This window comes from Perca fluviatilis, chromosome 23 (assembly GCF_010015445.1).
Source record: "Perca fluviatilis chromosome 23, GENO_Pfluv_1.0, whole genome shotgun sequence".
Classification (NCBI taxonomy): domain Eukaryota; kingdom Metazoa; phylum Chordata; class Actinopteri; order Perciformes; family Percidae; genus Perca; species Perca fluviatilis.
The window spans coordinates 23430399-23456210 of NC_053134.1; the positions used below are offsets into that span (position 1 = coordinate 23430399).

Sequence of the window (25812 nt, forward strand, 5' to 3'; positions counted from 1 at the left end):
AATGCGACCCGAAATTGGGGAGAAATTAACAACATTGTCAGCCGAGATAACAGGTTTCCCTGGCGTTAGCACGCAGTTACTAGCTACTAATAGTTAGCAGTAGACAATAATAGAATATAGCAGCACTTTCTACAGTCAAGAATCACAGATAAAGGCTTCTAAACCCAGTACTTCATAACCGGAAATGTTTCAGGAGTAATGTGGCCTGGAATTAGGGAGAATTTAACAACATTGGCAGCCAAGATAACATCTTTTACTGCCATTAGCATGTAGCTACATGCGACAATGTTATCATTGCAGTAGCTTTAAAAAAATTAATAAAAAAAACACTCCAATAGTTCCTTCCTGCAGAAAGATTATCAATCATAGAAAGCCGGAGAAGGCCAACTAGGTGTTAATGACAGAGCCGAGAGTAGAAGAAACTGTTGGAACCAGAGCTTTCAGAACAGTTGGAAATCTGAACGTTTTAACTCACGGGGATTTCTCTGAAATTCATTTAACATGAAAAAACAACATTATAGATATGAAAGACAATACGGGAAAGCATAATACTGCAGGTCACCTTTAAGGGACCTTGTCTCAGGTTGAAAGAAGTGTCCATTTGACAGATTCCCACTAGAGACTAGAAATGGTTTTCCCGCTGGAGACTCACCGGCACCACAGCAGCTCCCTCACAGAAGACTGAGCTCTTTTGCCTTCATATCTGGTTGCCACAGTGATAAGGAAGGCAATGCTCAAGGTATTGAGAGTAGGAGATGGTTGTGTGATAAAGCTTATGCTGACAACAATTCAGAGTCCTCCTGTCCAAGTCTTTCTTCCTGTAGGGATTGTTCATTTGTTGTTTAGACCATAGGTGGCTGTTTTTCATCAGTAATTTACTCTTACACACCTCCGAATGCTGGCTTTCTTTGAATTCTAGAGCAGACATTCCTGAGGGTAGGTGCACCCTATGGACTCTTCACAGTTTATTTGTTTATTAGGTCTCAGAACCTTAGGTTTAATAAGCATAGAATAATTCATGCCTCAACTGAATGCACAAACTGAACCAATCTGCTTTAGTCACCTGTGCGGTTTCCTCAAGAGGCCATTTCAAATACACAGTTCTCTTCGCTGTCCTTCAGATTGCCTCATGCGTTACATTTTAATGCCAAAGGTTCCATTTAACATGTACTGTATGCTCATTTCAGTCACATGAGACTAGGCATGCCAGGATTCACTCTGGGATTAAATTATGTGAGACTAATATTAAACCTTTGATTTCAAAAGAAATAAACTTTTGGGCTAGAAATTCATAGACATTAAAGTATGATTATTGCTGTATTATGCAGATCATTTTTAACTTAGCAGTATTAGTTTACTATCTGTTATAGTAAAATAATTAAATAAAAAAATAATAAAAAAAGAAATCGTTGGACGCCGATCCACTTGCACAAGCTGATAAGAATGTTACACTGGCTTCTTCATTTTAATGGAGACTGTCCTCCCCCAAAAAACACTCTTAGAGGTTGTTTGTTCAAGCAGCAGTTACAACCTATATTAACGTTTATAGTGCTAGTGCCCATAGTAATTATGACAGGAGCAAAGCAGGAAGTAGGGTGATGAAGTACAAGAGCGCCAAATTTACGCATAAGGAGGCAAGTTTGGGTGGTGGATAGGTCAAACAATTACAAGACTTTTACCCAGGATAGCGGGGTTCATGTCCCGCTTAAAAATAAAAGTAAATTGTGAATTTGTTTTTTTTACTTTAAGAACTTCACGTTCACGTGTGCTTGGAAAGTGAAGTAACATCTGACTTTAACCCAAACCACCATCTTTTTCTAAACTTAACTAAGCAGTTTTTCTGCCTAAACATAACCAAACTGTAACGGTTTCACAATGTTAAAGACTTTCGCGACCTTTACGTTCCAAACGGCAACCAACGTTCTTTGGTTTAGCTAGGCGGTTGTATTCCCTGCCACCGCTAGGGGCGCTAATTGATGAAACGCTCCTGTGGGTCGTATTAGAGGTTAGGAAACAAACGACCTATATCGTTGTATGGTTTGGAGGACTTGTTTTAATGATGGGGTATGTCCTCCAAATGCAGCCGTATGTGCTTTCAACATTTTTGGGATACAGGCAAAAGCTATATCACACAACACGTCCTCATACCTAAATGACAGAATAGGTCAATGATTCCGGCCGCGTCCCGTGCGCTGCAAACAATCCCTGCCATTCAAGTCAATGCTTGATAATCCACCAGCTGCACCACGGCACGTCGCAGAAGCTCTCCACTCCGCTAAACATACGCGGCAGGTCTATTTTCACGCAAGCCACGGGCTGTTTGGCCAGCAGGGCAGGCAGTGGAACAGCAAGAGCATCCAATCAATTTACCAAACCCCCACACCCCCTCAAGTCAATTTTATGTATACTGTATATCCCAAAATCACAAATCACTGTAAAAGCCATCTGTCTGACTTGATATAAAAGAGCAAAAGCAAACTCCCACCAAAAAAGGTTGCGGTTACTAAAGTGTTGTGTGGCCACTTTGGTTATTTCCCATTTACAGAGCCAGGGCTGTGTATTTAACACTGGATTTTCTTTCACTCGCACACAGAACGCACAGCTAGTTGAAGAGATATTATAAGAACGTATACGCCAAATTTCACAAAGGTTATTGGATTAGAATTGCAGACTCTACCTTTTTAAAGTTTAAAGTTAAAAGCCAGACTTTAGTTCCCCAGCAACTTATATCTAAGAAAGGGGGGGATATATAACTCATCATATTATCTAATTATTTAGTATCTCTGCTAAAAATCTGTAAATTATTAATGCCACTAATGGAGCTTTAACTGTATGGTAAGTTCATTGCTTAGGGCTTAAAATTGCTCTCATAAGCTCAGGATTTAAATCTTAAAGCCCTTTATGTCAGAATAAAATGAATCGTATGAATTGAGGAAACTGGATGTTGGATTTATTAGACAATACAGATATATTTCTGATCTCCAACCGGGCCTGTTTCCTTTCCCACAGTTCTGTCAGCAGACTGCAGCGGGGGCAGTGACCTGACCATGTCTTCAGAGGAGAGGGTCCCCATGCGAAGGTCCAGTACCCGGGAACAGGACGGCCGCAGCGGGGGCACATGCTTCCTGCTCGCTGCTAGTGACTACACCTGCCCTGCAGACGGAGGGATGCGGAAAACGGGTAACTGCATGTGGAATTCAATTGCTTTTCAATATGATTTGTTTCACTGGACTTTAAATGAACCTTTTAAAGTATGGATGAATTTATAGTTTTGTAAAACCCATACAATATTTTCTTATCTTAGGGAATCATTCTGAAATCCATGCTTGCTATTGTGCATTAATACGGATTCATTTTTCATGCATTAGTCATCACTTATAGGTCTCGGTTAAGTTTCATCTCTGACCACTATTTTAATTTTCACGATGTGTGGAATATTCTTCGAATAAACACTCAGAGCACTTCATATTTCAGACATGTTTTACCATAAAAAATACAGATGTCAGAGCTCAACATGTTTTAAGAAAATTGGCCAAATCCTCATCAGCTGATCCGTATCCTTAGTGACCGGGACATCAACATCCCTGGAGGGGGGGAAGGCCGTTTGTTCAGGCCTAGTTAACTCAGGTAATGTAAGCTGTGGATCTGCTGCTGCAGCTCTCAGCTGTGACACTTTTTTTTGGCATTTCTGAGGGGCAACAGTGTCCATGCAGCTGACTCAGAACTGTTGCTGTCTTCTCAATGTATTCATGTTTCCGTGTTGCCTGGAAACACTTGAATACATTTCTGACCCAGTCTCTCACTTATTTGGCTGTTGCCAGGTTCATTGCCCATCTGTAGCTCCTAAAGAAAATGCCCAGTGTACCTGTATCTGCCCCTAAGGTGATGATACACCAGCAGAGGTTTCAGATAGCTCACAATCGGAGGAATTCAATCGGTTAAAATTATATATTTTAATCCCATCAATTTATAATTCATTTGTAACATTGGAAAAGATTTGCTGCTACAAAAACAGTTTGAGCTAATCACCTGTTAATGCAACAGATTCATACAGTACATACATTTTGATCAAATAATATAGCCTATTGATTTAAGTTTTTTATTATTATGTCAGACATGTTGCATATATTTGATCTTTTATGGAATTAACTAGGGCTGCAACTGACAATTATTTTTCATTGTAAATGAATAATTTCCCAAAGTCAAAGATGACGTCCTCAAATGTCTTGTTTTGTCCACAACTCAAAGATCTTCAGTTTACTGTCACAGAGGAGAGAAGAAACTAGAAAATATTCACATTTAACAAGCTGGAATCAGAGAATTTTTATGACTCAAACCGATTATTCGATTATCAAAATAGTTTAGCGTTTTATAGCGATTAATTTAATAGTTGATAGTCGACTAAACCTTGTATGATTCTTGTGGACTAATCTAGTTGAGTTATTCGACAGATCTGTAAACCTAATTCTCCACAAAGAATTGTGCAAAAACACCACTTTAAATCTTGTGATTAGCAGATATGTGCTCATAAATTCTTGGAAATAATGCAAAGATGGATTAGTCTTTGCAGCTTTAGTATTAACCCTAATAGTTTCCTAAAGAGAAAGAAAAAGAGCCAAGTAAAGTACTGTTGTTACTGAGAATTTAAATGTTCTATATTAATGAAGTCATTTTGCCCGAGTCAAACCTACTGAGTGAATGAGTTGACCCGGGCTCTGGTCGCACCACCAGAATGACCTAATTCTTATTTCTGATTGGACAATATTGAAACTTTGCTGGGAAAGTTCACTAACCGTAAAGCTTAACTAGATATTGAAGCTCTATGAACTGCTTCCATTGAGAAAAATCACTGGACAATGTCAGATTTGCCGCCGGAAGTTCCGCTGCATGTCGTTAATTTTCGGCCGGATGTCCATTACCTTCCGCTTTCTTTGTGCTGGAATTCTAACCTCCGGTGGATTTGTGAGGACTATGGTTAACTGCTCCTCAGATCTCTGCAGGGTAAATCCAGACAGCTAGCTAGACTATCTGTCCAATCGGAGTTTTCTGTTGCACGACTAAAACTACTTTTGAACGTACACATGTTCCACCAAAACAAGTTCCTTCCCGAGTATTTAGCAGGTCAATTCGCACCGTCAATTCGCCGGGAATTAGCGCCGCCCAAGACTATTGTGATTGGTTTAAAGTAATGCCAATAAACCAGAGCACGTTTTTCTCCTGTGCTGTGTGGACTAGCCAGACTACGCAGCAGCTCTTTCGATAGGTGTTCGCTGCAGCAGAATCACCAAAGACAATATTTCTATGAAATAATTTTGCTTTCAGCTTCTATTCGACCACACTAAAACAATATTTAGACACCATGTGAGGCCTAAAGTATGTTCGTTAGATCAATTCCTCCATTTTGTCTCAAGCATCTTGAGACATTAATGTTGTGTTAATGTGCACTGTAATGTGGAAGCTGTAAACCATGGCTAATTTCCTTCTGTCAGAAGTTAACTGCCTCTCCAGGAGGATCTAAACATCCTGCTCTCAATGTTATTGCTCTATAACCCATACTCTACTCACTCTGTAGCAGACAAATCAATGCTGTCGTACCATGACAGTGCCACTCTGTAAACTGAAGATTTGGTGTAATTCAATTTCAGACCCTATTTCGGGAGAATTCTAACGAGATGATACATCGTTAGGTTTACCAGTTATTCTGTAATGTACTGGAGGACAAAATTAAAATAACTTGTTGATGGTTTCCAAGTTGGGTGTTGAGATAAATCATTGAGAATGTGGTCCAGATCCTCTAGGACACTGATTCCCAACCAGTGGTACGTGTACCCCAGGGGGTGCTTCTGCAGTGCAAGTTTAAACAGGTTGCCAAAAGTACTGACTAAACAGTTGACTAGCTAAAAGTACTGACGATGACGATAAAAAAACGATATATTATGCAGCCCTAGGCTACGCCCTCAATTTATACGCGCAGTCTGTTATATTTGATACATAATGAGCATGGAGTCTCAATATATATGACTGTTATACATGCATATATTCTTGAACTATATGCCTCAATATGAATAAGCAGTTTATAAGCATTACTAAAGTTATTGCCATTTTTTTTTTAGACATTAGTCTTTAAACAATTTCTTTTTATATGAGAGAAAAAAAGAGTAAATTAGCTCTATGTTCTTGTGCTCTCTTTGCTATTTTAAATTAGACCATTTTCCTTTAAATTAGCTATGTCCGAGAGTCTAACTTATGGTGGAATGTATATTGTCTGATCAGATAGGGTTTCCAGTGTACATGGAATGCGTGTTAAGCCAGAAAACTGGTTCTTTGGCACCACCCGGGATTAACTCGGCCAGTTAGGTTATTCCTCCCTGTAGAGCAGCTCCAGCTCAAAACATTTGCCTATCTAAGATGCCAATCTGTCATTGTCAAGAAATGTGCTGTGCATGCACTCACCATACAGTATGTTACTGTTGCTCACTCCTGTCTCCTGTCTTGTCTCGGTTGACTCGGCTGGCTCGGACTCGGATCGTTGCCTGCCTGCCTGCCTGCCTGTGTGTGTTCATGTCCCGTTCCTGCACCACCACCACCACCACAACCACCACCTCTCTGTCGCCCCCTCATCTGAAGGCTATGAGAAATCCCGGAGCTTAAACAACATAGCGGGCATGGCTGGTAACGCCCTGAGGTTGTCTCCTGCCACCTCGCCCTACGGATCGCCCTGCCCGCTGCGGCGCTCTCGCTCCCCTATCCCCTCCATCCTGTGAGACGTCCAGCCCCGGGCCATTTTGGCCTAAAGCATCCCAAAACAAACCACACTCCCTTTGGTATTAAATCTGAACTCTGTTCTAGATGTTGTGACTAGTGGATGAGTACTTAACTTTGTAGCTAAGACTAATGTGTGAGGCTTAGGCATCCTGAGCAACTCCTCACTTTCCCCTTTTCCCTTGAAGATAGATGCGCTAAGCTAACATCCTGAAGTCAGTTATCCTGTGTCACTTGGGGTTCGATATTGTCGTACTTTGAGACTTGCAATAAAAGAACTCCGACCGCTGGCTTCAGAAGTAGCAGCCATATACTTTAATAAAAGGACACATGAATAATCAGGGATATTAGATGTTGCTATATTTAGGTACCTTGAAAAAGATGTGCTTCCAAAAAAGAAAGAAAGCAAGATGTCACTTCATTTTAACCTCATACACAACTGTGACTTTGTCTTTGGTTTGCTACTTTGTTTTTTTTGGGGATGGAGACGGGAGGATTTGTCTTTCAGGACGATGTTTTCGACTCACAAGCACACGTTACAGTCCGTCACTCTTCACCTGCTGCTGGGCCTGCTCATGCTTTTGCATGGATCATCCTGTAACCATCATCTGCAAGCAATGTGGCACGGGGAGAAGGGACCAGACAGTGAGGAGAGCTTATGGAAATATATGTATATCTATTTGAAGGAGTATGTTTTTATGTTGGGGTTTAGTACACTCGACTTGTATTGTCTCATTTTGCCATTGGGCTTCACCACCAATCCACCGAGGAGACTAAAAACGCTGAACGCCAGCTGGGTGTTTAGTTCTCTCTGCATGTTTTTTTTTTTTTTTTCGCTTGTCTGCTGCTATTTCCGATTAACTTTCTCCCCACCTCCTTCATGTTTCGTTTTCTTTGACGGAGCACCACCAAAGCTGTTGTGTCTCTGGTTGTTTACTCACAGATAACTGCAAAGAGGTTGTCTTTACTGGTTTCACACAAGCAGAGAGCAGCGTTCTATCTTAATGGCTTGGGGGGGAAGACACCGCCACCATGGCGGAAAGGTAACCTTTCCGACCGGGTGTGAGGGTCAGACCGCAGTGCGGAACCCTCTCACCCTTTTGGTCATCAATTAAGATGTGTGTTTGCACAATTAACACCCCATGAGCAGATTTTGTTCGTTGCAACAACGAAATTTTTTTTTCCATTTCTGCTCTTTTAACTGCACAGTTTCACTTTATGTCAGCCATCACTAAGGGCTATTAACTGCTCTCGAATCCCCGAATCAGACAGACTTACCGGAGTTCTCATATCAAATCTCATATTAAAACCGACGCAGCCTTTTCCTTTGTCATTTAGTCATTCACTAGATTTCATAAATTTCTTCTGCGCACCAACAGGTGTGGGACAGCAGACATAAGCATGCAGCGATGTGCCTCACCCATCCCTACAGTATGTCTATACCAGTAGCAGATGGTTGCTTAGCAACTGGCTCGCAGCTAGATGCATCTTACACATAGCTTGGCAAAAAGTCAAACAATTAGAAAAGAAGAGCTCTTGCAAACATTTCGCTTTGTCTGCACACCAAATTGTTAAACCACCCCCACCTAAGCCACTGCAATATACAATAGAGCACCATAGATTTGTACTATGTTCTTATTTTTTTTGTGCATATATTGACACATTTTGTGCATGGCAAGTCCTTCTGAAATGATGCTCAACAAAGACAGATTATGCATTTCTGGTATTTAGAGATGTGTTTATGTTTCATTTAGATGATTCTTTTCCTATTTGAATGACGGTGGGATAAGTCGTCAGTATGAGGACCTATTGCAGTGGGAGGAGCCTATTTGGAGCCACAAGGCCACTCCTGCAGGACAATATGGACCAGAGGGCACGCAGAAACTATTGACAGACCGCCGTCCAGCCAATGGCTCCGTGCGCGCCAGGAAGGAACTTACAGAACAAAAGGAAATCCTGGGAGGACTTTGAGAAGCATTCACCTTTTCCTGATTTCTCTTTTTGCTTTTCCCGTTGTGGAATTGTGGAAGTGAAAAAAGCAAACTGGACACGTCCTTAAAAGAGACTATCGACTGTATAGATATTGCTCCTGTAAAAAAGACAACAACAACAGCACATCTGGGCCAACCGGTTCCGTCCACACGTCTGTCTTTTGATGGCGAGTCAGGTAACGAGGTGGTTGGTTGCTAAGTTGCACCGTGACACTCGACGTCAATCACTTTTCTTGCTGTGGTATCCCTCCTCGCAATAAGTGTATTAAGATGTATCAGTTTGAGGCACTTTGTGTTCTAAAAATGGAGTGTATTCATATATGAAATTCTACATACAGTATATACAGTATAGAGAGGCAAACGTGCTAAGTCGAATAAGTGTGACATTATGGTCATCTCTGCTTTTTGTTTCCCTTGGTAATTTTCAGTAGGCTGCTGTGTGTGTGTGTGTGTGTATCCTAAAACGCCAGGGTAAGATCTGCAGTTAGAAAGGCCAGGTCAGCGGAGACCAATGAGTGGACTTGATGCGTCACTCTTCCAGTTTTAGCACAAACGTGAATGAGACAGAGTTCCCCTGTGATGCAGTTCGCCGTTGTAGAAGTCCCCCGCTGAGCATTGAACATGCAACTAACCCTGAGTTTGTGCTGCAGATGTTTGTCTCTTCGCAAACCAAATTATTCCTCATTACTCCTGGTGGCTAAACAACACAAACTGCAAAACTTGATTCTTCCAAACTTTTCCCCTTGTGTGGGGTGGAGCAAAAGTGTAGCAGAAGTTTACCAAGTTTATAGAGTGGGACTTCTAGAATGGCTACATCTGCACAGTAGCAATCCTATGTACCCCAACCAACCAATCAGATCGGATTTGCAATAAGCACCCGAAAAAAAAAAAAGAAGCGCCGATCCACACTGTGATTTCAGCAGCCCGTTAACACAAGAAGGCAAAAGGAAAGCGGCGTGCAAATGCAGCTCTGAAAGCTGATAGAAAGGACACGCAACTCTTGTGTCATGTTAGTTGCGACCTGCACAGTTGTTGGCTAGCCGTCAAGTGTCACCCTGTACCCACAATCCTCCTCGTGTAGTACACATGCTGCTTTACTTGTTGAATTGACAAAGGGGTACTGTTCTTTATGTATTTTTAGGATGACGTATCTTTGAGAGAGAAAAAAAAAAAGAGGTGTTTATTTTTTTGAATCCAGAACATGTATTTTTGTGTCTTACCTGTAAAAGTCATGGTAGTCTGATGCTGTGCTTCTCCATTGTGTCCTCAAACTGTCAGGCTTTCAATCCGAGTTCATGTTTCGTATGTTTTACTGTGAGGAGAATTCTAGTTTGAAGTCTGTATTTGTGGAGCCTTTTGTTGGCATTCTAAAGTGCATGCTGAAAAAAACCATTATGTCAAATTGTAAAAAAAATAAAAAAAATAAAAAAATACTGACATACTGTATATCACGTTCAAACGATGTGTATAGAGTAAAGATAAATGCTATGTGAGAGATTCACATAAACTGTTTATCTTTTAACTGATCGTTTCTTTCTTTGCTTCGTCTGACCACTTCTCTTCCTGACTGCCAAAATATGGGTTCACCTGTATTCAAACATGTCACTGACAAGCTTTTAACACTTGTCTTTTACAACTACCAGATTGTTAGACTGGGTAAACCCAGCGCGATCTGACGGCGATTTGATTTCTCCCTGCAGCTCAGGCTGGAAACCTGTACGTTTATGGTCAGTGTAACGCTTAGCAGTTCAATTTTCTAAGCACAAACGGACATTTGGAAAAACAGAAAAATGGGTTCAAATATCCAATTTTTCATTTTTTTACCACCTTGACAAAATTTTAAAATTGGATCTTTAAACTGTTTTTCCAATTTAATGTTTTTATTCAGAGGATCAGAAATTTAGAAAATGACAAACTTGCGTCTGGGCTCCAATTATTCAATGCTGCAATGGTATTCTCTCCCTCGTTCCGCCTAGCTACACCCCGCCTCCCCCCACACAAAACCATCAGTTCATCAAGCACCTCTGACCCCCAAAGTCTATCAGTTTTTTGTTTTTTTTTGGACCATATGCAGTTAATGACCTGCATATTCCACGAAGTAGAGGGAGAGAATACCATTAGTAGCAGTATTGAATAATTGGAGCTCAGATGCAATTTTGTAATTTTCTCAATTTCTGATCCTCTGAATAAAAAACAGAAAATTGGAAAAACAGGTTAAAGATCCAATTATTTAATTTTGTCAAGTGGAAAAAAATGAAAAATTGGATATTTGAACCCATTTTTCTGTTTTTCCAAATGTCCATTTGTGCTTAGAAAATTGAACTGATGAGCGTTACACGGACCCTTTATCTATCCTGCTTCCGTTACAAATTTGCGGGAACCAATCACAAACTGGCTCATACACCTGGCGCGCTATTGGCGGGTTTAACACAATGACGAGCGACCAAGCAGCTTCTTGTTTACATTCAACATGGCGGCCACCGAAGCGCAGCAACCCCGTTGACGCCGCTGTCGCTGCTACATCACCTGGATCGTCGGTCTGATTGGTTGAAGGACTATCCAATTGCGTACGGAGTCATTTTGAACTATGCCCGTTGATCACGCCTCTTGTGCGGTAGAAAATACAGAGCAGATTCCCCCTGACTAATGTTCAATCTTAAAAGGTTGAGCTTGGTCTGGTGATAGCCAGACTAGCAGATTGTAGTAAATCATGTCAAGCTTCACAAAAAGGATCTTAACACAAGTTTCACCTCTGAGCTGATTCCGCAGATTTCAGCCCCGTCTCACAGTCTTCATCAGTGGATGGAGTTCAGAGTCATCGTGGGACTGAAGCTCCATACTTAGGACAAGCTGAACCATCAACCATGACAACTGAGCAAATGCTCTTCTCCAATGAAGGCCATGGCATGACAAACCTCTCGAGTAAGCTAGTATGTATGTTTTTGTCGCACAGCTGTTTCCAAACTCAAGGCTGAACTTTCACACATAATCTCATGTTTCATCCATAGAAATAGAATGAAAGTAGAACGGGTATTGCCATTCCAAAATGCTGAAAACAATCGTCATTTTCTTTTGATCTAGTCAAATGACCATGGCAAACGATTCAATGTCTGTTCTACTCATTCTATTTCTATGGTTTCATCATAGTTTTAAAGGGGTGATAGAATGATTATATAGGGTATTTCACACTGTTCCTTATGGTCTCCTAATGGAGTATGTAACATTGGTTGGGCTGAAAATGGCCTGGTTGATATTTTACTGGCCCTTATGCATCCCTGTGTTTTGGCCCTATTTGTAACAAGAGCTTTTCTTCCAAATATGGTATGGTCATGAATATTTAGATGAGCTGCGCGCTGATTGGTTGAGCGACTTGCCATACACATACATTAGAGAAGCGACAGAATCTCATATTCCAGACACTGCAATGTTTCATTACCAAATTCACTTCTGAGATTTTTTTAAGCGAGAAATCAACTATATAAAGCTGAAATATGGGCCGTTTTACAAAAATTGATGGCTAATTGCAAATTTGGTAAGACGTGTCGGACTTTAGGAGCTCCACACAGTCTGACGAGAAAGCGGCAGCCTGCTGGGCTCCATACCCAGGGCAAAGTCACCCTTTGTGGATACTGCACTACGGGGCTCCGCGGCCAGCTGCCGGCATAACTAATATATTTACGGTTTGAATTTCGTCACGCCACTTATATAACATAATTCCCCAATGTCTTATAAAGCTAACCGTTGTGTCCGCATTTTTACGGACGCGAGGCGTCTTTGTAGGACGAGCAGCTGCTTGCTATATGTCCCATTCATTACAATGGGGAAATACCGCAGCTTGCTAGCTACACTGTCGCCATAACTAAATTATATTTACAGTTTGAATTTCGTCACACCACTTATACAACATCATTCCCCAATGTATTATAAAGCTAACCGTTGTGTCCGATTTGATTTTAAGGCATTTTTATGAACGCGAGGCGTCTTTGTAGGAAAGCAGCTGCTTGCTATATGTCCCATTCATTACAATGGGGAAATACCACAGCTAGCTAGCTACACTTTTGCCATAACTAAATTATATTTACAGTTTGAATTTCGTCACGCCACTTATACAACATCATTCCCCAATGTCTTATAAAGCTAACCGTTGTGTCCGATTTGATTTTAAGGCATTTTTATGAACGCAAGGCGTCTTTGTAGGTGGAGCAGCTGCTTGCTATATGTCCCATTCATTACAATGGGGAAATATCGCAACTTGCTCACTTTCGCATTACTAAAGTATATTTACAGTTTGAATTTCGTCACGGCATGAATATTATAGGTTCCTCAAGGTCTTACAAAGCTTAGCTAACACTTGTCCGATTTCGGATTTCAATTGAATGTATTTTTGTGAATGTCAGAGTTAGGAGGAGGCTAGCTAGCTCTCATTGATGGACTCCATCTCACCGCGGCTCTATCAATGAGACTCACGGACAAGAGGCGTTTATTTCCCCGATTGTTTGTTTAAATAACTCAACACACATACCCATTATAAGATTAACTGGAACCTGCGGGCTGCGGTAAAAGATTGCGGGCGTAACAAGCTCACTGTCAGTACCCGATCCGTTCCACCTGCACAATCCGTTCTGCGCATGTGCAAGATGACACGTATGCCATGACGTAGGCGCAGATGATAATGCTGCGTTCATGCCACCTCGAAATAACAGGCACCGCCCCACTGGTTACGTTGTTTCTGCAGCTAGATTCAGTCTAAAATAACGTTAAGTCAAACTTAATGGGAAAAGCAGGCTACAGCTAAATTAAGACATTACAGTAATAACAATAAAGACAAGTATTGAGTGATTGTATTTTAAATGAGCACAAGTAAAGTCGAACTGACGTAACAGCTGTTATATATGTTAACGTTTATTTTCAAGTTTTATTTTGAGGGTCTTTTAAAGTTTACATGCTGTCTCAGCTAGCGGTTAGCCGAATTAGCTGTTAGCTAAACTAACGTTAGCTTCCCAGTGGAGGCTAACGGCAGACCGCTATAATCACCTAGCGGTCCGCCGAATTAACCGTTAGCTACCGCTATAATCACCTAGCGGTCCGCCGAATTAGCTATTAGCTAACTAACGTTAGCTGGAGGCTAGCGTGTGAACATCTTGCGCATGCGCAGAACGGATCGTGCAGGTGGAAGCGGTGCCGTTATTCCAAGGTGGTGGTGGAATGAACGCAGCATTATCATCTGCGCCTACGTCATGGCATACGTGTCATCTTGCACATGCGCAGAACGGATTGTGCAGGTGGAACGGATCGGGTACTGACACTCACTGACACTGCGGTCAGGGCGGCGATGTAGCAACCCAGGCAGCACCAACACCGCCACTAAACTCCGACACACAGTCGGAGAAAATTTGCAAATAGCCATCCATTTTCGTAAAGCGGCCCATATTTGAGCTTTATATGGTTGATTTCTCGCATAAAAAAGTTTCAGAAGTGAATTTTGTAATGGAATAACGGAGATCTGCGTGACCTAGCTAGATTCAGAAAACTACCTGATCTCAGGTCAGTTGTGTAGATGATGTAAATGTTGGGGCGTGACCGTTCTCTTAATACACCCATGGGCTGACAAAGGTTCCGGTTTTTGGGAGGTTGACGTCAACTTCCAGCTTTGTTGAGATTCGCCCGTTTTCAGCGGCAGTTTCAAAATATGAGATTTTCATAGTAAAGGGGTGTCAATGGGATTTTGAGCTTCTATGTATGTCCTATTTACCCACCGAACTGTCGTTATTCAACTATGACAGGGTAAAATCGGTTTTGCATTCTATCACCCCTTTAAGGGATTTTAGAACACTGGCAAGCACAAATGGCAGAAAAAATTGAACTTAAGTTCCCAGAAATCCTGAGATGCGACATTTGTAGCTTGATCACTGTGTGGTCATGGTTAACACTTATGGGTCCAACATTGTTGTATAATTTAGCAAGAACTATGTAATTTGGTTTTAGATTTTAGGGAACATAGAGGAAAAACGTATTTAGTGTACTTGGTCTCTAAAGGCTGTTTTATGCTCCACGCCGTAGCTACGCCATCACTCCTACGGCGTCGTGACCCTTTGGGAGTTCTGCGTCGGGGTGGAACGCGTTTCTTTGCATCGTGGTGCATTTTGCCGCCAGAACGCTAGGGGGTGATAAGTCGATAAGCGAAAGAGAGAGAGACAGTTTATGTTATGTTAGCGAGCAAACTTTAGCACAACTGCCCACAAAGTACCGCTTGCTGGCGAAGTGCTAATTTCAAAACGTTACTGACACATAGACACTTTACAAACGCATAACCACGTCACTGTCTGAGTTTATTTGCAAAGCTGATGTCAGTGAACTAGCATGTTGCTACTCCCCACAGTAGGCTGCTTGAAACCCCGACCAGCAACACACAGGACCAGCTGAGCAATCACAGTCCTTGCAGTCAGCGTCGCCTCGACGCAAAGTTACACATTTTTGAAGGTGCACATCGAGCTACGGCGGAGGGCTCGGAGAGGGGTTCGCGTCGACGCAGAGGGGTCTGCGGGGGTACGCCGTCGATTCGACGCAAAAGCATAAAACGGCCTTAAGTATCACACGTACACAGGTTTTTGGGGTTTTTTTTTTTAAACGTAGCATTTTCTATGCGTCTTTTGTCCACACGCACACTGTGTTTTATGTCACTGAAAAAGGATCTTTTGGAAACCTTGATTTTGAGCGATCGATGCTCCATAGCAGCCAGGTAGCCTTTAGCTAATAGACTTTCATTTTCAAGCATTTGGTTCAGCCAACATGGCTTTAGGGTTATATCGCCGCCCGTTGCTTCGGCTTGACAGCGTTTGAATTGATTTTTTACAATTTCATTTAGTTCGAGTTTTTTAAACTTGTGTGGATGGGATTTCTTTTTTTAGAACAAAGGAGGGGGAAAAAAACCTGTTCTCAAAAATACCCATGTACGTGTTCAAGTATAAAACCTCCGGGTTTGGTGGTTTGAAATGCGACTTGGTGCTTTGACCCTGGTATATCTACTTGCAGATCTACTTCATATTGTACTTCTGATTGGAAACTTCATTATATATGTTGAATTGAAAGCTCGCGTGCCCAGCTGAGTTGTGTTGGACTTAGTAAAATGGGGAAAAAAAAGGTTACGCTAGCAATTAATACAAATGAGTGTTCCTCAGTCCTTTCCAGATAAACACTGTCTATATTTTCCCCATAACTGCCATGCCATATAATCAAGGCCGTTATAGGAAACTGCCTGTTTGTTGAACCAGCTGGAAGAAGAGAAACCATCGCTATCTGGACAACATTTGGATTAGTCATCTTCCTGTAATGAGACATGAACAGGTGTTGGTTTAACCCTGCACCTATCCACCACCCTCCTGCAGGACTTTTTATTTATTTTTATAAGATTATTTTTTAGGGCATTTTAGACCTTTTATTTGATAGGAAAGCTTTAGACATACAAGGGGAGAGAGAGAGGGGGAATGACATGCAGCAAAGGGCGGCAGGTCAGAATTGAACCCGCAGCCACTGAGGCGAGACTGAGACATGGGGCGCGCACTCAACCAGGTGAGCTACCCAGGTGCCCCCCTCCTGTAGGATTTCTGACCATTGCGTCCTGCTACGATTCTAAACACTCTGTGTTCTTTAAAAAAAAAAAAAAAAAACTTTGCTCATCCTGCAGGGCAAACGAGCAACAGAGATTTTCTTACGGTTTAGAAATTAGATTAAGATGAGGGATGCAAATTGTCATTCACTAAAATGTGCAGTTAGTTGGGAGGTGGCTGTTCCTCTGATGACACAGGATGACCCTAGCACCATGCCTAGTGCAGCTCTAAATGTCATCTCCCAGAGAGAGTAAAAGGCAAACCGAGCAGCCGGTGCCTAAAAACAAGATGCGTTAGTTTGGCGGCCAGCTGAGATAATGTTGAGCCACTTCCTGTGTCCCCTGTTCATTCATTCTTCAACTCGAGTCCAGCAATCGGCACCACTCGGCACGCTGTATCTCTGACACATCCCAACTGTCTTTACTCTCGTCGCCATGGAAACAGCCACAGACGTGCCAGGGAGATGTTAACAGCCAGAGCTGGGGAGTGTGTTCCTCCCCCCCCCTCCACCCACCTGCCCTCCCTCATCACTGCCCGGGTAGGGGGAGAGGTGGGTTGGGTGTATCGTACCAGCTGCTGAAAATCCTAAATACCAAATTCCTGGCATGAATATTGCATCAGAAGCTGTTTTAAACCTGTTGGTTCTCGCTCTGTGAAACCCACACTTCACCCAGTGCAACCTGAGCTGAGTCATGTTCCCGGGACGCTCGGGGTCATGTCAGGAGGGTCATCAAGTACTCTAGAGCTCTCTCCCTGTTCTACACACTATTTGATATGTTGGGTGTTCACACTTATAAAGTGACAAAACTAAGTATATTATATGAAATCAGTATGTCAGGGGGCGCCCTTGTAGCTCGCCTGGTTGAGTGTGTGCCTCCATATACTAACTCATACTAAGGTTCAGTCCTTGCCGCAATGGCCAGGGGTTCAAGTCCGACCCCGTGGCCTTTTGCTGCATGTTTGCTTCTGTACGAATTTCAAAAACCGTATACTGTAAAGATTAGTGTATTGTGTGTACAATTACTACGTGGTGTGGAATTAAGACAACGTACTGTATGATCCATTCACCGGGGGCATGACTATCCACAGGAAGTATCGTGGTAACCTGCTTAGTCGTTTTAAGACGTCTTGATTAATGTTGGATGACTAGACGACATCCCACCAGCCAACTGTACTATCCTGAGCTCCCAGCATGCAACAGTAGTATCCCACACACATTCATTTATGAATAAAAAGTATTTAAAGGAACACATTATTTGCTGTTAACCATAAACACATACTTTCTGTAACTAAAATACAAAATGCTACCTGGAGTACTGAACTTGCCATGTAGTTCCATTATATTATAGAGAAGGCAGACTTATCTACGGCTGCTCTCTCCAACACTGGGCACCTCACGCCAAAACAATTTATATTTATAAATAGCTCAAGTAAGAGGGGAAAATATGTATTTTTTAATTTAGAGATGAACTGCCCTTTTAAGAAATGCCAGTGTTACCAAAGACACAAAAACTCGCCAAACCCATAAAGTCACAAAGAGTAAACAGACACACGACGTTGGGCTTTTTACAATAAAAGCCAGCCTAGCGAAAACACAGGGATTATTAATATGAAACTGACCGATTTAAAGGTCCAGGTCCATTTCTGAATGGAGACACGATACGATATGATAGACATGTATCCTCACACAGCGATGATGTTTTAATAAAAGCCCACCTGACATGACACAGATGATTACCAGCCTCTGTATATTTATACACACTGTACAAATGTAAGCAAGATGCTGTGCTCTGAAGCTGTCATACTGCGGTGTCACATTTAAATCCTGATTAGTGCCATGTAATGAGACTGGCGTGGTTGACGAGGGCCGAGTGAGTCAGCCGGTAGAGTGGGGGCTCCGTTTACAGGCTTTGTTCCAGGTACGTACTCAAAAACGCTTTAAATTACTCACATGCTGACATGGAGCCCCTTATTGACAACCACAGGGGCAGCGTGTAGTGGCGTTCACTAAGTGCTGGGACACACAAGGGCAGTAAATACCAGTGACCTCTCTGGGAGACAACAAAAAGATAATAATACAACAAATGCAGCAGAGATGAGGATTGTACTCCGTATCGACACTCCAACTGCAGCAGGAAGTGAGTCCATATATCTGCTGCGCAGGAAACGGGCCCTTCAGCCATCCTGTCCACCACTTCAATACTGTAAGTATGTGGGATACTGATGTGTACTCCTCCATTTGAGTTTTCAACCTTTATTTAGCAGCAGTAAAGAGGGATGGACGGATGCACTGCAATGCAAATGTTCTCTTCAGCTACATTAAAGATGTTTCGTAATATTTTTTTTACTGTTTCTGAAGGTCCGTAAGATTCCAATGAGCCCTGGCAATTTGTGAAAAAAAAAAGTCTAAGTGCAGCTATATAACAGTATTTTAGATGACAGTGTTTTTCACAGTAGTTTAGATAATGACATGGGAACTGCACACCGTGTCCACTGTAGATGAAAATGGGTTTTGTATCCAGATATATATGGATCTGCAAAACAAAAAGAATGGTTTCTTTATAGCAGCCCACACAGGGGGGGTCAAAGGTCAGCCACAGAGCAGCACTGATGGAGCTGGCCAATTACTCAAAGGACACGTCAGACAGCAGGCTGGTTGCAACTGCCATCGAGTGTGATAGACTTAAAGCAAACATGCCCAATGATTTTGTCAACCACATTAGCAGAAATAAAAAGAAAACATATTTTGAGACCATATTCTAGGGCTATTGCGTGGTGGGTCCAAGGTGGGCTGGGTGGCTGGTGTCCCCTCCTTCCACTAAAATGCACTATAATTTTCTGTCGGGCGGAAACATTTAATCATTTTATTTCTGATATAGCCGTCACATTTCTCTTTCTACGTTTTTAAATATGTTTCTTAATATTAGTGTGTCCTGGTTACCGGCTGTCTAAGGAAGAGGATTAGGGCGACGTGGAATTTTTTTTTTACATTTAAGTTCTGACTTTAAAGTCATAAATCTGGGAAAATGAATGAATGCCCCCTGCAAAAATTCTGAGTTTAAAGTCAGATTTCTGAGTTAAAAGTTCGAATTCTGAGAGAAAAAATGATCAGCATTATCAGAATTATGAGCTCAAAGTCAGAATTTTGAGTTCATTCTTAGAATTCTGACTTTATACTCGGACCTGAATGCATATTCACATATAATTCACATATGGCCCTAATCATCTTCCGTACTTCCATCCGTCAATCACAATCAGTGTGGTGAAAAAATGGCGCTCCTGCCTACATGCCTACAGTCTGATGAAAAGGTAAAAAGTTGATTTAAAAAAGTACACTAACGCTCAATGGACTACAGTATCAGATAATACTCCGGAAACTGATAAATAAACCTGAAACCAGTCACGTTTGCCACACTTAAGTTAACATAAACAACGAAGAGAATTAACGTTAGCTTGTGTTCCAGACAGGTGTTGCTAATGATTTTACAAAACGACCGTACCGAGCAGTAAATACAGAGGGAATTACAGTAGGCCTATATCATGGACGTGGATAATGACCACTTCACTTCATGAAGAAAAAGAGAGGCTTCAGCGTCGAATAACGTGAGTCAAATACATACAGTTTGTCTGTCTGTTTCTTTGTTGTTGTTTTTTCTGACACTTTAATGGCCCGCCATGGCTGTGTTTTTACCATAATTCTAGCTGTGCAGCTAACGTTAATGCTAATGTTGTCATGGAGGATACTGTTCCTTGTCTGTGGTGTGGACACTCAAGCTATTCAGTTATTACGGCTGTCTGCATACACAAGCACGAGCCTTCTGGTTCTTTGTTTGTGCTGTAATAAATTTAAATAACTTTAATACGATATCGTATTCAAGTTATTTATATGATTATTGATGATGATTATAGGGGTTGGTTTTTTGGTATGCCAAGTACAGCAGATAGATAACAAAGTGGTGTGTAAGTCATGTATTTGATACATGCATTAATAGCCTTTGAAAGAATGTCTCTTAGTATTCAGTATGGCCCTGTATGAGAGTAAAAGCTTTAGAGTTGATCTAAGAAAACAGATAAGATGTGCATTGTTTATTTCTGATGTAAATGTAAATCTCTTGTCTAAAGGTCAGCCTGTGGTTTGCTGGTATATACCACAATGCAACAGTACCATAAATCAAACGTGTGTTGCTAGAACAACTCGGTGTCTTACCCATAGACTGTAAAAAATAAGGTCATACCGTATATCTTTGATTTTTTTTTTTTAGATGTCTGAGTTTGCTTTCCCTCAATTTGTCCCTGCACTATGCCACCTCTTAAATCAGTGCTTTACTTCTGGGTCATTTTAATTTTCCCCTCTAAAAGAACAGCTGGCCCCAGTGTGGCCCCTGAGGTAAAAATGGGCCAAAACCTCCACTGACTGTATTGTCTAGTGGAAAAAAATGTAGGCCTACTGACTTTGTAATTGGAATAAAAAAAAAAAGGCAAAACTTTTTTGAATGGATCCATATTCTGTAGCCGGCTATATGCAGTAGGATATTTTTGAGACTGTCATTGTTTGTACTGTATGTGTCTCCTGCGAAGCCAATGCAAGCCACAGCAACTCTGTTTCCTTGGGAATATATACAGTTTCAAACATTTTCACACCGTTGTATGATACCTTAAAATAGGTTTGCTTTTGTGCTGACAGCAGGCGCTGACCAATGTGTTACTATGACTGTAAACACAGACGAGAAATAAATTCACAGAGACAGAATGAGACCGTTGTGATCAGGGAAATGTCTGTTGAATGAAGATGGGTGTGTCGACTGTCATTACCTATCTCTGTACTTCCTCTCTCTGTTTTAGTGAATTTGCATACTGTAGCGCTGCCAAAATCACTTTTAAATGCCTCTACTAAAACCGCAAGTCAGGTTAGAGCTGGGCAATATGGAGAAAATCAAATATCAGAAGATTTTTGACCAAATACTTTGATATCGCTATTGCGGACGATAATATAGGGTTGACAATTGGTGCTTTCACAAAATATTTACACAATGAGATTTTTGATAAATAATCATCATTAATGTGGATATAATGACTAAGTGGGTAAAGGCAAATGAAAGAACAGCTAGAACAGTCAAGAAAATCACTTTACTGTAATGTAGCCTTTAAAACCAGAAAACAATTTAAGACGATATCTCGCCTCATATATCGATATATTGCCCAGCCCTAAATCAGGTCATTGGCTGACCAAATGGTATGGGATTTACAGATTATTGAGTAGAAGGGTTTCAGGTTTGCGATGTAGCCTACTGAAGAAGGGAAACACCCTGCTGATCCATAAAGTCCTGACGATAAGCAGGGGTAGAGGGGAGTATTAAATATTTCACGTCCGACATTTCCATTGATCCGCTGAAGCTTCTTATCTAGCTCTGCTGCCTCTGTGTCCTTACACAGAGAGAGATCATAGGCTGCGTGCACCCTGCAGTGTGTTAATGAGCCACTCGGGCTAAGGTAAGCCTGTGCACACCGTTGCATCAGGAGCGATGCGAGCGCCACTCGTAGCAGCAAACTAAATTTAGCCCGGTGGATTTGTGATCTCGCAGAGGTTGACGTGCTTTTCCCTCGTCCCGCACAGCAGCCAGAAAACCTCTGGAACTCTCTGGAGCTTTGTGTCTGTTAAGTTTTATATTGTTTAGAATGGCTGTGTGGTTTTCATTTTGAATGTGGAAATTTGAGCCAAAAAGGGCATTTATGCACACTTCATACTGTATATTATGGGGCAAGTAAATCTGTAGATGGCTTTCAGGTCACAATCATGAATCTACTTTTAAAAGAACATTTTTTTTTCTAGGATGGATGGAGCAAACTTGTTCCAGTGATAGCTGTTTGGTATTATAAACATTTTCTGCTCTTTTGCTTTTCTCTTTAAAACCAAATCCTCCGCTATCATCTGCCGGTCTCGTCAGGTGATGAGTGAAATCTGACTCCTGCTACTCTGTGCTGCGATGCTGGTACCGAGTTGATACCGAAGGACTGGTTCTCGTGACATCCCTGTTATGTTCTCTCAATTGAAAAGTTTAATTTTTTTTATGTTGAGTATTTGCTACGATGCCCCAACACACCCAATCACAAATGTTTCCTTCTGTTTTCTGACCATATTGAATCCAAATGATTACACTGATATTGAGATTCCTAATAATCGACAGCATTCTAACACCCTGTGGTGTTGTATAGACTTACTTTCATATGTTTGTTTCTGTTATCTTACTGTAACTGCACAAACTGACACTGAAAATCAATTAAAAAGGATTCAAAAAGCACCTTTACTTATCTTAGTCCTCAGCATCACACAGACATTGTAACAGCCCCTGTGTTTTTGAATACTGTTGTGCTGCAGCTTAAGTAATGTCCTAATGTAGCCAGACATCCTTTTAATGGATTTAGACTGAAACATTTAACACCTTGAGACTCTCCGGTTCTTGTTTATTTGTGCTCTGGTGCATTCAGGCGCCAAATTACTGAGAAAACACTAAAAGAGCCCGATGGCGTCCATTCTCAGCTTATCTCCTTGCAGTCACTGATGGAAGTAATTAACAGAAATAAACTATTTGTACTAGTGTAGAAGTTTGGTATCATTTCGGGCATTATTAGTGGGGTCATGGTGCAAAGGACCCTAGGGTGAAATTACTCCGAACCATCACTTTAAAACGGTGCCTTAATTAACAGAAAAACATTTATAATCCACCACAATCCGAACAAAAGAGAAGGCAAGTATCTACAATGGCCTGTGCTTCATTATCAATGAATAAAATGGCTGCTTGAGTCTTAATCAGCTATGCACAGCAGTGAGCACAGTGGCAGAGCTGTGGATGGTTGCCTACATGAGAATAGTAAATACATCGAATTGAGGCAATTTATTTGCTGGTTTCCACCGACTTCCAAAAGATACCGTTCACATTTTTACCGGTACTTGAAATTCGGTTCTGTTACCCAACGGTACTTTTTTTTTCTTGGGGTACTTTCCCTCTGTAATAACAAAAAAAATTATTTCAGTTTTTAAAATAATTCCAAACCTATATATCCTATTTACTTAGAACATGTTGTTATTTATTTAGAAGATTTGACACACCACACAAAATAAAACCCCTCCCAAACCCATCCCTACAACCTATCAAATCAAATATTTATTCATTTCTCACACTGCACTAGAACTTTTATTCTTGTATTTGTATCTTGTTCTATTTTAGCTATTTTAGTCTTTTTAATTGCTCTTTAATGTTTGATGTAAAGCACTTTGAATTGCCTTGCTGCTTGCCTTAGAAATAAAGTGACCATGGCTTACAACCTCCAGCCTGCCAGTCAGTCACCAGGGCATAGAGAGACTGTTGGGCCTACAATCTCCAGTCATTGTTAAGTTGTTTCCCTAAGCATTGTTCGGCTGTGTGTTGTCTCCCCTACACTGACAAAAGTTCTGGTACATATTTTGGTTTCTAAGCGTCGAAGCTCCCTCTAAAAAGGCCGCTTTCCCCCAAATACTAACAAGGGCCCGGACATCTTTGTTTGTCCGACACGCGTTCTTCTTTGTTCTTCTTTTTGACTCTTGTCGTCCTTTTCAAGTCAAATACCTACCCAACGAATTAATATCCAAATAGTCCAGTCCTACTTATTTTGATGCAAGGACTTGGAAGAACACGGAACTGAAAGCAGTGCTCTGTTTATTTAAATGTAAAAGTGCAATACAAGTATTTTGTCCCTAAAGTAAAAAAAAAATCGTGGTAAATTACTGTGACCTCAATATTGAAATCAAATAATTGTGATTTTCATTTTGGCCGTAATCGTGCAGCTCTACTGCCGCAATCATTTTTATCCTTTTTTGATCTGTCCTCCATGAGTCCGACAATGTAATAGGACCGCAGCGCTTAATCGGTGGAGTACTCTCATAACTTCTCTTGTTCAAATATAAACCCAATGTGTTTTTGCATTTCCTTCCACAAAAAGTCATAATCTCCACATCTAACAAATTTTAAGATGCATATTTTTGTTTAATCTTACTGCTGATTATAAAAATTATAGTGTCATTAGGAAGATTTTTAAGCCTTTAATATGGTCATGTTTTGTGTTTGCCTGATTGACAGGTGTCTCAGTCAGCCTGTCACACACAGCTTAAGTGGAATTTCTGTCTCCACAAACTAAAAAAGACGACAAGCACTTAACCAAAATTAAAGTTTCAAAACATCCCTTGAGCAACCTATTTTAGACCTGACAGATGCCACATTTTTGTTTCTCCTCACTTTCCGCTTTTATCGTGAAATACGTTTTTTAACAATTCGACCGAAATAGAGTTCGGAAGCTCAGCAGCATCCATTAGGCATTTCATGTCTGACAGATAAAGAGCAAAGCAGGTTGGAAAATATATGTTTAATATAGAATTACGGGTGTGGGAGCTGCAATTCACAGGATCCATTTTTACTGCTCTTAATTATCTGCTGGATTATTGCCAGCAGCGGTATCAGAGATAAATTGTAATGCCTCCAACAACCAACCAACCCCCACCATGTGCTCAGGTTACAGTATATGTCTTGTTTTTCTATCCTGATTCTATCCTTACACATCTACACCAGTGTTTCCCACAGGTTGAGAATGTACTTGTGGTGGTGGGTGGCGCAGGATGTGGCGGCGCGGCACATGATGGCTGGGTTCAGTAATAAACTAGTCAAATGAAGACGATACAGATACTAATGAAGTGTAGCCATGATGTGCTTTGTCAATTAAATCTGGTTGGCTTGTCAAATGTTATGGTTCAGCAGATAAAATACCTGTTGCTAGATGCTTGTCTCACATAGCCAGACATTACTCCACAGCACAGCGGAGTACCGTTAGCTAACGTTAGATGCTGGCTATATTGACAGTCATAAAAGCCCATGCTCACCCGGAGCTCTGTACCCAACTGACAGATACACTTCCTTGGCTTAGAATTACGGTGTGAACCGCTAAAAATACCACTACCTTGCCGTCCTTTTCCACCCGACTGAACACACTGCAAACTCACGGTCCTCTCTTCCCGATTTACAGCCCCCCTCTCTGGGCTTCAAATAACTCACCGTTGTCGGCTACGGCTGCTGAACAGGCTACACGTTGTAAACAGCCGTGACCTCCGTTAACGTTAGCAGTTAGCAGGGTTAGCATGGCGACATTAGCCAGGACCAGTTGGGATCACTTTACTGGCTGTGTCTCAGTTGTTTTTGCGAGTAACCAACTTGGGTACTCTAGCTAGCATATATCATTCACTGTGAGTAGCTACACGAATGTTGAAATTACAAAAAAATGCCCGTCCATAGTAGCTGTGATAAATTAGCCTGAAGCTTTTTTTTTTTTTTTTTTTGGGTTCTAAGCTGTCTCCATCTTTCAAATACATCTCCAATATTTACCCAGGGTTCGTTACGTCTCTGGTCACGCAACTGTTAGAAACATGC

At 41.4% G+C, this 25812-nt stretch overlaps 1 protein-coding gene across 7 annotated transcripts in view; it reads left to right on the top strand.

Moving 5' to 3' along the window:
- Positions 1-10265, top strand: part of kcnc2 (potassium voltage-gated channel, Shaw-related subfamily, member 2) — a 125243-nt gene extending 114978 nt beyond the window's left edge. The window contains exons 3-6 of one of the 7 annotated variants that reach the window (XR_005638155.1): positions 3010-3180; positions 6628-7407; positions 7706-7805; positions 8517-8528. Coding sequence is in view for 4 of the 7 variants with exons in the window: in XM_039791646.1 (XP_039647580.1) it covers positions 3010-3180; positions 6628-6764 (308 nt within the window). In the remaining 3 variants the exon portion in view is untranslated. Of the gene's footprint in view, positions 1-3009; positions 3181-3564; positions 3628-6627 lie in introns of all 7 variants that reach the window. The other 6 variants (XM_039791648.1, XR_005638156.1, XR_005638157.1 and 3 more) reach the window with 6 other exon arrangements.
- The last annotated feature ends 15547 nt before the right edge of the window (positions 10266-25812 follow it).